The following is a 16,711-nucleotide window of genomic DNA, read 5'->3' on the forward strand; positions in this document are numbered from 1 at the left end:
AAGAAAACATTAACGTGGTTTCCCCATAGTCCTCTTTTCAGGGGACTAGAGCAGTACCACATACAACGACTATCAATGGTTTCGTCGTTTCTATGATCGTGTTGACTATTTTCCTTTCATATTCAGAACTTTTTATATTGATATTCAGTACCTCTTAGCCACCAAACTAACTGAGTGCGTGTGCTTTAGTAATACGGTTTCTCAATTCCTGTTCGGGGAAGAAATCGCTATGCGCTCGTACCTGGTCCTATATTCACAGATTTATCATTTTACTTTGGCGCGCCGCTTGAAGAACCAGATAGAGCATCGTCTTAAGCTATTCTGTTCTTAGGATATCACACACACAAAAAAGTAGTTCTCCAAATACAGAGTGCAATAACCTGGTGTTGTTTATTTTCGCTCATCCTGTTTTGCTCTCCAAGCAAACCTTGGAGCCCACTCTGGAGTCGTGCATTGCCAACAGACTCGCTTTGCAAAGTTCCAGCCAAATTCGAGTTTTGTTACTCAATGAAAGCAGGCTATATTTTTTGGATTGTTTTGTACTTGTAGAAAAGCTGCAAAAGTAATGGGCCCGTCCGGGATTTGAACCCGGGACCTCTCGCACCCAAAGCGAGAATCATACCCCTAGACCAACGGGCCGACCGGCTGCCTCATTCACGAATGTACTTATGAAGACACAGTTGTGCAATGTGCTTAAATCCGTAGTTTTTTTTCTTCTATATCTTTTACCGATATCCGAGCTGAATGTTCAATGCCGCTATGCACTTCGTATTCGCGGCACGTGTTACCTCTACTGAACAGAGCACATGCGTATGCCCTGTCACGTCGCACTGCGTCATAATACGCGGATCTTCGCGTGGAAGTTGCAAAATTTCACAATTTCAAGTTTATCTTTCAGTGCGTAAAAACATAGTACTTTTGCTGCTTTGCTGAAGTGGTCCTAGCCTGGTAGAGAGATCACACTGCATCGCCCGCACTACCTTTTACGCACGTTGTTTCCCTTTGCTATAGTGACCGTCAGCGATGAGTTTAGAAATATGTCCCCGTGTGAGTCCCGTCTCTATTCTTATTTTGCACTACGTGTGCGATCACGCGCGGGCCGAAGTTCTGATGCGTCCCATTGCACTCACTGACACGCACAGCAGGTATCTAGTAACACGAAGTGTGTTTCGTAATAACAGGACGGCCTCAAAATATTAATCAAAAAGAAAAAAAAAACTAGGGCAAGCGTATCTTCAGTGCCGTTGACCTTCATACCACTTGCTTTATTTATTTTATTTATTTTTTTTTTTTGAGGGAGGAAGGGTCTAGCATATTTCTTTTAATGCGTCTGTGCATAGCAGCGATCCGCCTTTCTAGGTGCACTTAAGAAAGGGGCGGCTGTTACTCGCACAACAAACCGCAATTTCCAGGGAGCTAATTAATAATGTTTACTTATTAACGTTTTAGTTATTCACATTAGGGCATACGCTCCGAAATCAAAATTAAAGCCAAGCAATAGTGAAGTCATGTGGGCTGAACACAAATACGAAAACTATCGCCACTTTCGAGAAATTACGTCTTAAAATGTGCTATGATAGCGTGGTCGTTCCAGCTAACAGTTTCCCCAAAAGTGGGCGTCAAGCAGTTCGGAATGCTCTTGACTAACGCCAATGCATTTTTTAGCAGATTTTGTAGGGGAATACTTCGAAAGTGGCGTTGGTCTTGGGACTTCCGCTAAGCAGACATCACTTCACTACTGCTTGGGTACAATTTCACGGTTCGAATGTGTGTCCTAAAGCGAGTAATTAAAAAGTTAGTTAGCGAATATTTATTTGGCCACCAGGACATCGCGATTTGTCGCTCTTGTAACGTACGCCTCTTCAGGTAATTAAACTCAACAAACCTAACGGCGCTATCTGCACCGTGCTAGTTTTAGAAAATTTCTTTGGCCTATAAAAAATTAATTCTGTGGTTTTACGTGCCAAAGCCACGATCTTATTACGAGGCACGCCGTAGTGGGGGAACTCTGGAATAAATTTAACCACCTGAGGTTATGTAACGTGCTGCGAATGCGTGGTACAGGGGTGTTTTTTGAATTTACCACCACCGTAATGCGAACGCGGCCGCCTGCTAAGCCTGAAGACGCGAGATCAAATCCACGGATTTGATCTCGCGTCTTCAGGCTTAGCAGCGCAACGCCATAAACGTTACGCGACCACGACGGTTGAACTACTGAACAAAAAAAAAGTGATATGTGCAAGACTATTTGGCTTGTACAGTCTAGAGGTTATCACCGTGCAAATACAGGCGCAAACGTTCGTCCTGAGAACGAAGCCAACGTCGACGTAACCGCACACAGTGACAGGAGTGGCAGCTGGAAAAGTAGACCAGTGTATCTGTTCGCGAAGCGGAAATTTCACTTAGTGTCCCCGCGTCTGCATCGACATGACGAAGCACCTGCTGCTTTCATAGCGACTACAGACACAGTAAGACCAACCACACGTGCGCAACCTCGAAGGCACAACAAAATAGCACTCGAAGCAAATGGCCCATGCATGCTCAACCCGATGACATGCATTTCCTACACGGATAAAACTATGCGCTATATTATGACTTAACGCACTATAAAACATCTATATGGGTACAGCTGTGACAGGTAGTACGTTACGGGTCCGTAATCCTCAGTGATCATATGATAGAGGCCGCGTTGCTGTAGCAAGGCGTATAGTGAACTTATGGCCTACTGCTCCATGAGAGATAATTGCGTTGTAGTTCATTTTTGCTAATGTCGGAGAACCATACGCAATTTTATCACAACCTAACGCATTTACTGACTACAATCACAGTTTGCCACTCTCTTATAACTATAGAAGACTGTCGTGACCCATTGAGAAGTGACATGCAAAATTGCGGTTACGTTGTGAGGTGACAGTGAAGAATTGATGTGGGCCTGAAGAAGATGTCGTAAAGAAGATGCGTGAAGGAGGGGCGCTGCCCCAAATTCTGCACTACCCAGTGAAGGCAATAAACTGCGACATTTTGTTTTTCTTCCCGTAGCAAGTCCAACAACCTGCGGCGGGCCTTCGAATTTCAGGCGAGCCACTCGACATCACTGGAACATAGCAGCGACTATTGACTATCGTGCACGAGGCTAGCTAATGCTTCCTCACATTAGCCATACCGCTTGTCAGTAATGCGTACAGAATTTCGTATTTCGTGACACACAAACTAGTCAACACAGCATCGATCTATTCTGCTGTGAAAGTTGAGCTTTTGTGGAAATATTATGCGATGCAGAGCTCATTTAGTGAGACAAATAAAGGAGAATGTCACCTGAAATATAAATGAACAAGACCCGACACAAACTAATGCATTTTTTGCCACTTTCCGCTGATCATTCTTAGGAGGCATTCCTCGCTGATGCCCTCTTGTAATTTTAGTTTGTCATCACGAACAGACAGAATGAAGAGCCTCGTGTCATGGCGATCACACGCTCTGCCTAAGTGATTTCACGCCTGTCTGCGAACAATTACACTTACGTCCCATTCACACGCACCCTTTGCTGCCACGGCTACAGCGTGCTTCCTTGGCCTAGTTTCACGTGCCGCATATTCCATCATGCTGGTGTGCCAACTTTTCCATTACTACACCTTGCCGAGCATACGACGTTCATATGTTCAACACGAAGATCAATCTTCGTTTGGTCTGCTCTCCCCGTGAGTCAAAGGGGGCGACGGAGAAAAGCTGATTGCCACGCTGACTTGTGAAGAACATTTCAAGTTTAGCATTTCTGAAAGACAGATTGCTCCGGGAGCGCAGCTGCCGCGCCCATATAGACGGGTTCTAGCTTTGTCGGAAAATATGAAGAAACGCTGAATACTCACAGAACGCAGCTAACGAATGAAGGTCATCTTCTTCTTTTTCTATTCGCCGACGCTACTTCTTCTTCTTACGCACGCACATTCGGACGCGTTGCTTTGTCACTTGGATTAAATGTGTTTAAGTGCTTGCGATGTCGCTGCAAGCAAAAGGGTAACGAAATCAAAATATTATTAGTGGGACAGTACTAAAAAAAGTAATAAGGTGATGAAAGGAATAGAAAATCCGCCTCAATTGTACCCTGTGAAAGCGGATATACAGCGAAGCTGCTGCCAACGTTAGACATGCACGACCGACGTTAGACAAGCAACACCCCCACAAGCGGCGTGCGTCACGCGCGCACTCACGTGTGCGGAAGTGCAGCATGCGTGCTCATGCCTCTAATCCCTCCGCCAAGCGCAAGCACGTTATTGAACTAATTGAATTTCTCAAGCTAAACTGCGTCAGAGAATTCGTAAAGTACGACTTACACACAAGCTGCAGACATGATAGCTTCGGATTGTAATTCCAATATACGAGAATAACGGCATCGTTACGTGACGATATTGCCTAATGACGTAATCTGATAAAGTAATCCCGTCAAACATGACGTCACACGATGACGTCTTGGTCAAGTGATGATGTCACCTGATGGCGTCACGTGATGCCTCTTGGAAAAGCAGCACACTGCGCGCTTCCCGCTTCTTTGCACGGTCTCCGGGATCGCCCCACATTTTTGCGTGAGCACCGCGCACGCGGACACAAAAATTCCCGACCAACTAGAGGCTTACAGCTTCACTGTAGTATAGTGAACACATAGGGGCAAATTTTAGGCACATGTAGGCAAATGTATTCCAGATTAGTTTGCAATGCAAACATTCAACAAGATCGGAAGCACGTGCACAGAAAGGAAGCTATCAACAGTGGTTGAAGTTATGTCGCTGGAGTCAACTATTCGACGAGGGGACATTCACTCTCTTTCTTCTCTCTTTAAACCTCTATCCTCTTGCAATCTTCTGTCCTGTGCAAAAGGAAGACAGAGAAGAAAAAAACGCACTTTATTTTGATCGCGCATGTGGAGGGGTAGAATGCCCTTGTTGGGTGCAGCCTTCAGTCTAGGGCTCCAGCGGTGGTGGCAACGGTTTCGGCTCAGGCGAACAGCTTTCGCTCATCTTCCGATTCCGAGATAGTCAGCCCCGTCCCTCACTGCTCATGCATTGCGTTTCGATGGGGGGATTGTTAAGGACTTTTTGGCAGGCCCATGTGTTGTGGTATAGGGTAACTCGCTCTGTGAAGAAAACACAAAGGTGTCTATTAAGAATGGCGTGCAACACGTGGTCACTGCAACCCGAGTTCACTCCGCCACCACACCCATTCCTTTCCAGAGCGGAAGCCACGGCCTGGAGGTAACTCAAGACCAACTCCAAGCCTCACCTCACGTTCCTCCATGCATTACGCAGAAAAGAGAAAGACGACACCGAGCATGTGCAGTCCTTTTTTATTGCGTCTCTTTTTTACTCGCGCTCGTTCTACTCACTCACTCACTCACTCACTCACTCACTCACTCACTCACTCACTCACTCACTCACTCACTCACTCACTCACTCACTCACTCACTCACTCACTCACTCACTCACTCACTCACTCACTTCACTCACTCACTCACTCACTCACTCACTCACTCACTAACTCACTCACTCACTCACTCACAGACCCGGCTCACTCACTCACTCACTTCACTCACTCACTCACTCACTCACTCACTCACTCACTCACTCACTCACTCACTCACTCACTCACTCACTCACTCACTCACTCACTCACTCACCACAGTAAATGACGAGCCAAGCTTTTGGTATGCGGTATGTCTCCACAGAGAAGCGGTAGTAAACTTGCCATTTCGAAGCACGTTTCCATCGAACCAATATTTCATCGATACATCAACACAACGAGGTTTGCCACACACTACTGTCACATTTGCTTATTTTACTTTTTTTTCAACTCCAGAGGTTTAGAGAAATTTTTGCTGCTTCGATAGCATGTTTCCCGCTGGGGCAGCAAGTAACGTGGTAAGCTAAATATTGCCAGGACATCGCTCCGCATTGCGCGAACTCCATGTTTCACCACGAGCTTAGCGTGCTCGCGCTCACTTTAGCGCCAATGGCAAAGCGATCGACGGCGGCGTGTTTTACGTTCTTTCCTTTTTTTTTCTGCCAGGCCATGTATTTTATTTTTCTTTCGTTTCCACGGTTGCGCGTGACTTTTTAGAAGGTAAATGATTGCTCCCTGCCTGTTCTACCCTTGGGAAATCTCTTCAGCGGGTAGTGCCCTTTCTGCCATTCTTGCCCCTTTCTGTTTATTTTGGCTATTATTGTGCAAAAGTGCCCTGCACTGGATTTCACGCCGGTAATTTGAGTGATTTTCACTACTGGGCTTCTTTTTCATTGTTTGGTTGCTTGTTTCTCACGCCGCTTTGATGATTCCGTTTATTAACCGATTGATGGACACAGACGCATTGTTGGCTGTCGGACGGCGAGATTGATTTCTGCTTCTCTTGTTGATATCGCTGCATAGTCACGGTCTATACGTATCAAAGATAGACGAGTGCCGCCTCAAGGCGATATGTTTTTATAGACCGTCGGCAAACTTACAGCTCTCACAGGAAATCACTGCTGCACCACTGGGGAGGCGGTCGATTACACGGCGAACGATGCCACTATCAGGACCAACGAAATTTATGTTCAGAGAAATCGTAAAAAGTGACGTCGAATAACACAAGTTGTTTCGCAACGACCGCAGCTCCTGTTCCTTGCTGCAGGGGCCTGTTGTGGCGCAACAAAGTGGCAAGTATGAAAAACAAAAACAACTTTGAAGAGTCTTTGCTTGGTCGACTGAGTGCGGTGAACCACGGATTATGTTGTAGGCGCATTGAATCCTGACGACTTCTAGAACGCTCGAGTATGAAAAGTGCAGCAGCTATATTGCGAATTCTTGGCAGTGCACTGGAAAATGAAGAACAAAATATAAAAGATGTTTACTCTATCGCCTCACTGAAAATAAACTTATTTTTCAAAGTATTCTTTGAATCTGATACACTTTTAACTGAGTTGCGAAGAAAAGAACTACAGATGTATTTGTATGTTTATGATGCAATCACTGCACCTAATGCCTTGAACTAGGACAGAAATTTAAATAATCGTTAAAGATTTCATATGTACCTTAAGAAACTCCAATATTCGTTATTTTTTAGTGGTTTTTCAGGGTGAACGAACTGTCTCCTATAGTATACTTAGGGAACTTAATGTACGCAAACATCGTCAGCCTTCAGGCCAATATGTTCAGTTCAGTGCTACCATTACCCCACGCACTCATTTGTTTTTCTTACAGGTTCTTCCAATTGGAATGCTCTATACGTAGACTAACGTGTTTTCTCACGCGAAATGTCTCTGGCCACATTTCACATTAGATATTCGTCCGCCAAGCTTATGATTAGTTATGGCTGAGTGGTTTCAGCTGCTAGACAAATACTGACTTGAGGAAGACTATCAAAAACATCGACTGCGTGAAAATCGGATTATCTAATGGCCATTTTTTATGCATTCCGAAGCCCATATTACCGTGCCGCCGCTATAAAAACAGCAGGCCTTCTTTTCTGAGGTTGCACATTCATATGCGCGGAAAAATAGGGGTTATCGTATTTACATTGAGGTATTTTCGCGATTAAGCAAGCAGGATTAAATGTCGTGCGCATGGCGTGCTTTCGAATAGCTCAACAAAAGTACTGGCAGAAAGGTATTAATCAGTAAAGTCGGAATTTCAGCGCTCTATGGCAACAACCTCATTAAGAGCGACAGTAACGAACGAAAGTCTGGTTATGGCTCAACATTTCTTTTACGGAAAACTATTCATATATTCCGGCCTACAATTTGTTTGTGTGTGGTTTGTATTGCTCGGTGCATGGCATAAATTCCTCTCCGGCTTGATCATTTACTGTGCTTACGGCTTTCGTTAACGTTATATCACTCTAGATATACATTTCTCAGGCCGTCTTCCGGGGAATGGCATCCCTTTATACCGAAGCTTTCTTCTTTGTTATGGGTAGGGAACACATTAAATGTATTTACATAATGCGTCGTACTTTTCTGTGCATTCAACTCTCTTCCTCATTCTACCCTCGATAAGCGTCAAACATGCCCTTGGTCCTTCTGACATCACAGCCCTTGGTCCTTATGAAATCGCGGCAGTTACAGTTCCTGATTTGTTTTGTGCTTTTACAATGGCGTAGGGCATAAAAATAAACGTTGCATGAATTTACGAGTTGCGCATATGAGTAACATAAGCAATTGTGCACTTGGCATTTATTTTTATGGCATTTATTTAACCGCTTCCGTAAAGCTTTGCTTCAGACACATTCCCATACATGTACATGGGATAGCATAATTTTTTTTTCTTTTCAAGTTTGTACTCACTGAGTCAAGGCGCAGACGTACCGAAAGTTGAGTGAGACAAGCTGCCGCAACTTCTGTGCATAAAGCAAGCAGTTTTTTTTTTTTTTTTTTTTTTTTTGCCTGGAGCTCAGCGTCTGTGCCATGTAAAACTGGGTCCACGGCGACGAGAAAAGAGCACTCTACTGCTTCTGAGCAAATGAGAAAATAATGCGCAATCCGAGTATTCAGGACTTCAACTTGATTACTCCAACTAGTTTCGAAGACTTGACATTTTTTTTAATATTCGATATTTATAGTTTTGCTACGAACGTAATTTCATTCCAATAAAATGCAGCGCACATGCTTAAACGGGTGCTTTAGCAAGCTTTAGACTCAACGACAGCGCGGCCTCGTCTGTAGCCTCCTGTCCTCAAACAACACGTCACGGCTGCATATTTGTGACGCGTGTCTCTGCCCTTTCTGAAGTAAGCTCACTACGGGCTCACGTGATTTGCTGAAGACAGTACAATATTGCTCTCTCTCTCTCTCTCTCTCTCTCTCTATATATATATATATATATATATATATATATATATATATTGTGGATGTATGAAACAACACCAAGCTGTGAATCAGACAGTTAGGTTAAACTTTGAGTTATACTGTGGTAAACGCTTAGCACTGAAGGATGACGCCGGGATCACCATGTGTAATGTGGAGCATAAGCAAGCGCACATCTTACAAACAACCCTACCTAAAGATAGAGCGCCTGAGCGGCTATAATAAGAAAATCTGTGTCGCTTCTAAATTTGAGCCATGCACTCTGTTTACGAAGTCATCGCAGCTAAGCGTCGCATTTGCCCCGCTCGTCACCAATTCTGTCTGTTTCATTTTTTTTTCTTTTTAATTATGGGGCTTCCCGTGCCAAAAACTCGCCCTGATTATGAGGCACGCCGTAGTGCGGGACTCCGGAATGACTTGGACCTTCTAAATCTAAGTACATGGGTGTTTTCGCATTTGGCCCCCATCGAAATGCGGCCGCTGCTGTCTGCTTCTTCTTCATCCTCCAAGAGAAAAAAAAAACACCTATTCCTCACTTCATCATATTTGTTTCTAATGGAGGTAAATAAGTGCAGTACTGCCCTCGCCACGCCGTACCACTGTGCACGACGCAGTTGTAAATCAACCGCGAGCCTGAATAATGCTTAAGGGTGGCTTCGCGTTTGCAACTGCAGGCTTAATAGTTTATCCGGCAGCTGAAGCAGCAGAAAGCTTACTAAGAAACAAACCTAGAGGTGGGCCCGATGTGTTAAGCTTTGGACAGCAGTTGAAAATAGCGAAAAGTGACATTTGTTTGTCATTCATAAAATGGAAAGCTGTGGTTAGTTTATCAGCCGAGAAGGAGAAGAATGAGGATTGACATTGGTATAGAACACAGTGATGCAGCTTGTAATGTCCTGAAACTATGGTTCTTCAGACGGCTGTTTAGACGTTAAAACTGTAAACATAATCTTTCGATGTTAGCTTACGCTGCCAGCGGCTGCAAAATACAGGAGGCTGTTTTCTAGCTGCACCAAATTTTTAAAAATTGCCTGTGGCAGGTAGCACATTTCTAGCCATTGATCTAAATTACTCAATGAGGCGGCCATTACTTGTACGAAAAACCAAATGCTTAATTGAATAATTACCACAATTATGCTAATGAAATTTTGAATTAATAATTTAACGGGACATACTTCAATTTACGAATTGTAGCCGGTGAGTTCACAAGGCATATCCATTTAGAAAGAATTCTCAGGACATCACCAGTTTCGAGATGCTAATTTTTCAAGTGTTTGACAAAATGCATTAGCCTTCCAGTTACTTTTGTGCTTCGGTGTATAAAACAGCTGTTTTGTTAATTAAAGGAGCAAGCGGAACGACGGTGCATTTTTACCGCAAAATTGAAGGCGCATATGTCGAAACCAGTGCCATCCTCAGCATCCGTTCTAAGTCGATTTTTACATTGCAAACTCACACGCTACAATTTGTAGTTCGAAATATTGCCGTAAAATAAGAAATCAAAAAGTTTATTAGCATAATTATGTTAAATAATCAATTAAGGATATATACTTCTCGTAGAAGTAATGGCCGCCTCATCGAGTAATTTATACGAAGGGTTAGAATTGCCGCTATTTTACGCAGGCAATTTTTTTTTAATTTGGCGCAGCTAAAGAAAAAACATTATCTATTGTAAAAGTCGTTAGTCATATGACTTAAAATGGCTTACTGACTACCTATAGTTAGTGCATACTTCACATACTCAACACACACTCACAAACACACGCACACACACTTGAGTCATGAGCTTGAGCATGGCTGCACTATAGTGTGGAAACGTCACCGGCATGCCTCTGCCAAATCAAGTTCGCCTGCAGCTAACGATGAGGCCTCCCACCAGTTTTCCATACGCAGTCCCCCGGCGAAATTAACACCGCGTCTTCCGGTATACATAGGTCGGATTGCGGAAGTGCTGATCAGGGCACAAGGTTCAGGCGCGAGCCGTGACGCGCGCCGCAGCGAGAAAACCGAAACAAACAAAACAAACAAAAATGACAGAAAGCAATAAAGAGAATGTTCCAAACCTTCGAACTGGCCCACGCAGGTGCCAACGCCATTAACGTGCGCATCCGCGTTAATTTAATCATTTCGACGCGAACACCTCCCTCGCGTGGCGCTTCGCGGTTCTGCACCTACATACTGTCCAAACTATCATCTCTCCACAAACGCGGCATATGCCGTTTCGGTGTGCGTTTCATTTTTCACGGTCCCATTATTGTGTTCCCGCTTTGCATCCACGCCTCCCGCAACCCCTGGGCTCACCCTTTCGCGCGCTCCCTCTTTCTGTACCTTTCCGGCGCAGCGCCCTACAGCGGAGCCCATAGCAATCACGGCCCCGCGTCGGCCCCGCGTCGTGCGCCGGCTGCGCTGTTTGCGCCGCTCCTCCGAGCCTCGGTTCAAAGCCCGTCCGTCGCCTCGTCCGCGAGGACACGCTTGCCGCGCCGGGCGCCTCCCGATCGCGCACTGTTCCGTCTCTTCCTCCTGCGGCGCCCACATCACCTCTTCGCCCACAAGCCTGGAAAAACAATGTGCTTCGTCTTTGAGTGACCTCCTACCCGCCTCGCCGCATGCAAGTTTCTCTTTTTTTCTCTGTGGGTTGCTACTGAGTGAGACGCAACTTGCGCAAAAACGTTCTCCGCACCTTGGGCTTCCGCTTGACGGTATATCTCACCCGTCGAAACTTGAGAGCATAGTTTTCTGACAGGGATAACTTCCGGGTCCGCGTTGGAGCATTATTCTTCGAAGAGGGGGCTGAGGCGCGTTACGTTACTTCCTTCCGAGTTGCTTGTTAGCTCACGTTACCCCGACGTAAAGTTAGTTGGGCTTAAGTTTAGCTAGTCGGTATCAAGACTTAATTATAAAACTGGGGGAGTAACGTTCGTAATTTAAAAAAGAAGGCTACCTGCAGCAGTCTTGAAGTTCGCAAATCAGAAAATGATAGTCGGCACAGGGACCAAATTGTTGCGGGCCTTTGAAGCAAAGATACGTAGCCAAAGTTTTGTCAGATAAATTGTGGATTCGGCTTCGACGACAAGATTACGCGCGGAGAGCCAGGGGTACTACTAGGCAGAAAAAAAAGCAAGAAAAAAAAAGCAAGCACCGAAGTCCTCAAGTTCAAGTCATCGAGAGTACAGTGGTCGTTGGATTGTCCATTTCGGAGCTCGAAAGCGACATCGCAGCGCACTCGGCGATAGAGAAGGAGGAGGAGCACCCGCATCTGACGCAGTGGTTGAAGGGGGGACGGCGAAGGAGACGTGGCGGTGAAAAGTTCGCGAAGGACAATGTCAAGCAAGTTGTCTTCGTTGTCAGAGGCGGTTGCCTCGCCGCGAGAACCCGTAGTCTGCGTGTTGCAGAGATGGTCGATGTTGGGCGTCGAGACTTAAAAGCAGGAGCTGCCGTTGCAACACAACCACCACCATGTCCCGATGGGGATTGATTCGAGCCGTCGTATACGTGTGCTTGTGGACCGTCTCCCTCCTCTCCACGAACCTCGGTGAGTGGATACAGATTTTTCTATAGGTCTACTATCAATAGAAACAGCGTTGCAATGTCTTCGCCGTTGCCGAAAACGACCAGTGACGCAAGTAACGAAGTTTTCACTCAAAACTGTAGCGTGTCGTAAGCGAACGGTCGGCAAATTTGACTGCTTTGTCAAACCACTAGACAAATGTACGCTTTCGATGCGGTGACGAACGATACTTTTGTGAAATAGGTTCGACTCTATGGAAACACAATGCACAGCGGGAGGAGTAGAAGCGCTTTTCAATTTTCCAAAAGTATATAGGCCTGCAAGCCCCCTTTCGCTTCAGACTGGGTGGCGCTAGCCGCAATCGTCTATTATACGAGCGATGTCTAGCAGAAAAACGAAAGACTTGATGGCTGTTCGCCAAATGTAACCCACTGCGTTGCATGGATGGTGTACCTTTTAAATTTTATTGAATAGTGCTCAATAAATAAGCAAAAATAGCTCTTCGCACTTGACCATAGTCGTATTACTTTGCACCAGTTGCCAAAGTGTTGACACCGTGTGTACTAAGGTTTTATTGTGATATAGTACACAGGATTTCCGAGATTTCAAAGCTGCGCCTGAAATCTCACGGCCAGCGTTTTCTTTTTTATTCTTCTCTTTCTACTTTTATTTTTCTGACATCTTCTCGGTGCATGTAACTATGCATTCTTTGTTCGATTGGAAAATCAGCAAAATTATAGCAGAGTTCATGCGTCATCAATTGAGTTCCCAAACGTGCATCTTTGGATGTCACTGACGTTTGATAAGAGTTGTGTGGGATACACTCCCAGTGTAATGTGGTAACTGTACCAAATATCTATTGGCTGCGCTTCCGGTGCGGATGCTCTTGATGACACTACTTGTGTACTTGTGACTGTAGCGTGTGTACTGTATCTTGTTCTTTTCACTTTGCTTTCTCTTTTTTTTTCCTGAGTAGTGTTCCGAATTTCGGGACAACCGACGCTAAAAAGGCCTACCTTCCCATTTTTATTCTCTTAATAATAAAAAGAAGACCCTTCTTGCTTAAACTGTGGCTTTGCTTGCATTAGACCAAATTCTTAATTTAACGATATACCGCTCATTTCTACTCATTTTCCGTCTATTAGACGTATTGCATAAGAGTGTTCATATTGCACTCTACGTCACGTTATTTCCCGCATTGTTAGAAAAGTGTTATCATAATTTCAAACTTTTTAGTTTTAATTAAAGCCCCAAGATCGCCTCATATTGTAAAGCGCGCCTTCAAGGGCACTGGGCCCTGAAACTACATATAGTGTGCGTTATTTATTCTGATGAAATTGGAAATGCTGGCAACTGTTGTGTCACACCGGCTTCTCCGCAAGCAATAGGTTGTCCAATGCACAAAGGCTGATAATATGAGGTTATATAATATGAAAATAAAGAAGCCTTCCACCAATAAAGTCGGAACGGAAAACTTCGCATTGCATAATGCTTCGACGTTTGCATGAAAACAAGTTAATTATTTTGTTATTTTCAGTTCCTTGTGAATTCGACAAATCAGAGTCCTCCTAGGCATGCTACCTCATCACAGTGTTTGGGTTTCAACCCGAATCTGTGTTTGTTGTGCTTTCCTCCTATTTTCTTCTATTTTCTCCTATTTCCTCTTATGCAGTGCTGCCTGCATTTGTACTATTATCCAAGAGTTACGATATTCCAGTAGCAAAATGAAACTGTCTAACAAGACAAAAGCATGATTCTGTAATGTTTTGAAAAGCTTTTGCATAGCCGTTCACGAATAATATATTGTGAATTCCTGCGAATTCTTAACTATGAGTTCATTTTTGTTCAATGTCACAGCTGAGAGTTCCTCTTAAGATACTTCGATAAGGTCGTTATGTGTTCGAACACGGCATGAACTTAAGACGATGAAGCCACTGTATTGTTATGATCACGTAAAAAAAATTCTGAATTTCATTGCCCCGTTCCTGCTCAGTAATAAATCAGCTACAAGTTTACCCGCGCAATGTAATGAACTGAGTAGGCTTTCAGAACTTTACAAATATAAACTAATTAGCGTCTGTTCTGTCCACTTTGTTTCTTCTCGTCCCTTTTTCTGCACAGCAGTACAATATAAACCGAATAATGTCACCCACTACCCCACATTATCTTAATCTATTTTGAGACCCTTCATCCACCATTGTAAATGTGTCCAAAAAACGAGCGACTGTCACAAAACCAGCAGTAGGTCATATCTCGTCTTTCAAACAAGGCCTTTACTATTACTCTGCGCACAAGAACGTACATGTTTTATGAGCGCGACACAGTCAATGTCTGAGCGAAAAAATAAAGCGGGTGGGGGTAGTTATTATTGAACTCAAATGTAAAAATATATCTTGATTTATTGAAAAGCTGGGGATGCTAGCCAGGCTGATTGCCTAGCATATACTACTCCACGTGTTCGGTGGGAAATATGGGTCCGGGATAACGTAAAACTATTTCACTCTGTTTTTATTCCAAATCCGCCATTACTCTACGTGATTGGTCAACTGCGCCATTAGCCCTTCGGGATTGGGAAAAATTTTGGCCGCGGCCTGAAACATTTTGAACAGTCACAGAGGGCTAATGGCAGATTTTAAAGAAAAAGTTGTCGCAGTTTCACCTGAAAGGCGAAGCATCAATTGCGATAGCAAACTTGGAGAGAGCTATACGGAGTAATGATAGTAGCTTTATCAGCTGTATAAACTTGGACATACAGCAGCACCTGCAACACGCAGAACTGTTGTCGACTCCGTCGGCGTTTTGCCCGCGTTCGCACAAGATGCGTGCGGCGTTGGTGGCTGTTGCCGAAGCCTCTGATATAAATAGGCACTTGGTGCAGCAGCTAAACGTCGCCTCCCTTCCCTCCCCCCCCCCCCCCACGGCCTTTCGCGCGTCGGAAGAAGGCGCGTTTGCTCTCATATATGGTGATTGTAAAGGAGGAAAGAGACGCCTACTTCTGCAGCCCTTAAGGGAGCACGGCGCAGAACGTGCGTTTGTTCACCGCCGTGGGTTCACTCCCCGTGAAAGCGCGCGTCCCTGGCGCCCTTTCACTCGCACATATAGCGTTCGGCGGCGCGCGGCGACGATTTCCTCTCCATTGACGTCATACGGAACCTCACGGTGACGGCGACGACGACGGCGACGCCGACGGCAGAAATCTGCTTTGGAGTGTCCATATAACTGCTCTCGCAATAAAACAGAGTGGAATACTTTTGCGCTATCCGGACCCATGGTCAGGTGGAGCTTTCCAACGGGCGAAGTGTGCTGTAGCTCAATAAGCTCGAGTCGCGCTGCAAGCGCTAAACAGTAACGGCAGCATTCACACATAACATGTGGCAAATCCTCAGGAACGTAACACAAAGAGCACATTGGCGAGTCTGCCATAGAATTTCGTGCTGAAAGTAGTCCGCGCAGTCTAAGTTGAATCTGAAGCGATGACAGCGGAATAAAACTTTTTGTTGGGCTAGTTGTCACATGCTTCATAGAACGGAAAGACGCAACACACCAAGAAAAAGAGAGGCGAAAGGAAAGAGCGCCACTCGCAACTAACTTTATTCCGAGAAAACATCGCAATATATATAGCCAAGCCACACATACGCGGCAAGGTTCCACGCATCATGCCACCCTAGATGAGTCAAGAAGAAACATGTGCTAGTTTAAAAAACGTCTAAAAAAAAATGTGGTTGATCCCTCTTATATAGGAATCGGTATAGAACACGAAAGTGAAACGTGTCTTCACAGAAGTAGTGTAATGTTTATTACACATTGATATATAATGTCTATTGGTGTTTTGTGGCTAAAGCGCCCTTAGGCGTTGATGCACCCACGCTGACGCCTGGTGGCACGTCTCCTCCATCACGACTACCAACGTCGATGACCATGAGCAACCGTCGTGCATATGGAAGCTGCACTACGCTGCACACGCTAGCACAACGCGAAAGACGAAGCACGTAACTGACACACTAATACAACGCACAAGACAAAGCACGTAACTGAATCGTCACCGAGTCAAATCAGCGCGTACAGCGCGTCGTAATTGCAGCCTCCGCGATCAACTTCAGAAACATTTTCAGAGCTAATTGCGGAGGCCACGCTCCGCTGTGCTGAGTACGGTGAACGCCAAAAATTCAAACTCTGCGCCGCGCCACACCACTGACGTATCGCTAATGCAGATATCTTTTTCTTCTTCTTATGTAATATGCTTCCAGCATTTCTCGTGCCAGCACCTCGTTGCTTCTACCAAGAATGCTGATCTTAAATCTTGTCTTACATTTACAGGATTATCTACCTTATCTACTCAGCTCGGTATCCTAGCTCCGTCGTTAGTGCTGTAGCT

The 16,711-nt window shown here is 44.9% G+C and overlaps 1 protein-coding gene and 1 non-coding gene across 2 annotated transcripts in view; one reads left to right on the forward strand and one right to left on the reverse strand.

Annotated features, from left to right (window-relative positions):
- Window positions 1-567: 567 nt before the first annotated feature.
- Window positions 568-639, reverse strand: Trnap-ugg (transfer RNA proline (anticodon UGG)). Its single transcript has one exon. It is a non-coding gene; the product is annotated as a tRNA-Pro (tRNA).
- A 10,643-nt stretch (window positions 640-11,282) lies between these two features.
- Window positions 11,283-16,711, forward strand: part of LOC119442365 (neuronal acetylcholine receptor subunit alpha-10-like) — a 175,269-nt gene continuing 169,840 nt past the window's right edge. Inside the window, exon 1 of the mRNA XM_037707220.2 lies at window positions 11,283-12,360. Within this exon, the coding sequence (XP_037563148.1) occupies window positions 12,285-12,360 (76 nt within the window). The 5' untranslated portion in view covers window positions 11,283-12,284. The remainder of the gene's footprint in view (window positions 12,361-16,711) is intronic.

The sequence above is a fragment of the Dermacentor silvarum genome, chromosome 2 (assembly GCF_013339745.2).
Source record: "Dermacentor silvarum isolate Dsil-2018 chromosome 2, BIME_Dsil_1.4, whole genome shotgun sequence".
NCBI classification, from domain to species: domain Eukaryota; kingdom Metazoa; phylum Arthropoda; class Arachnida; order Ixodida; family Ixodidae; genus Dermacentor; species Dermacentor silvarum.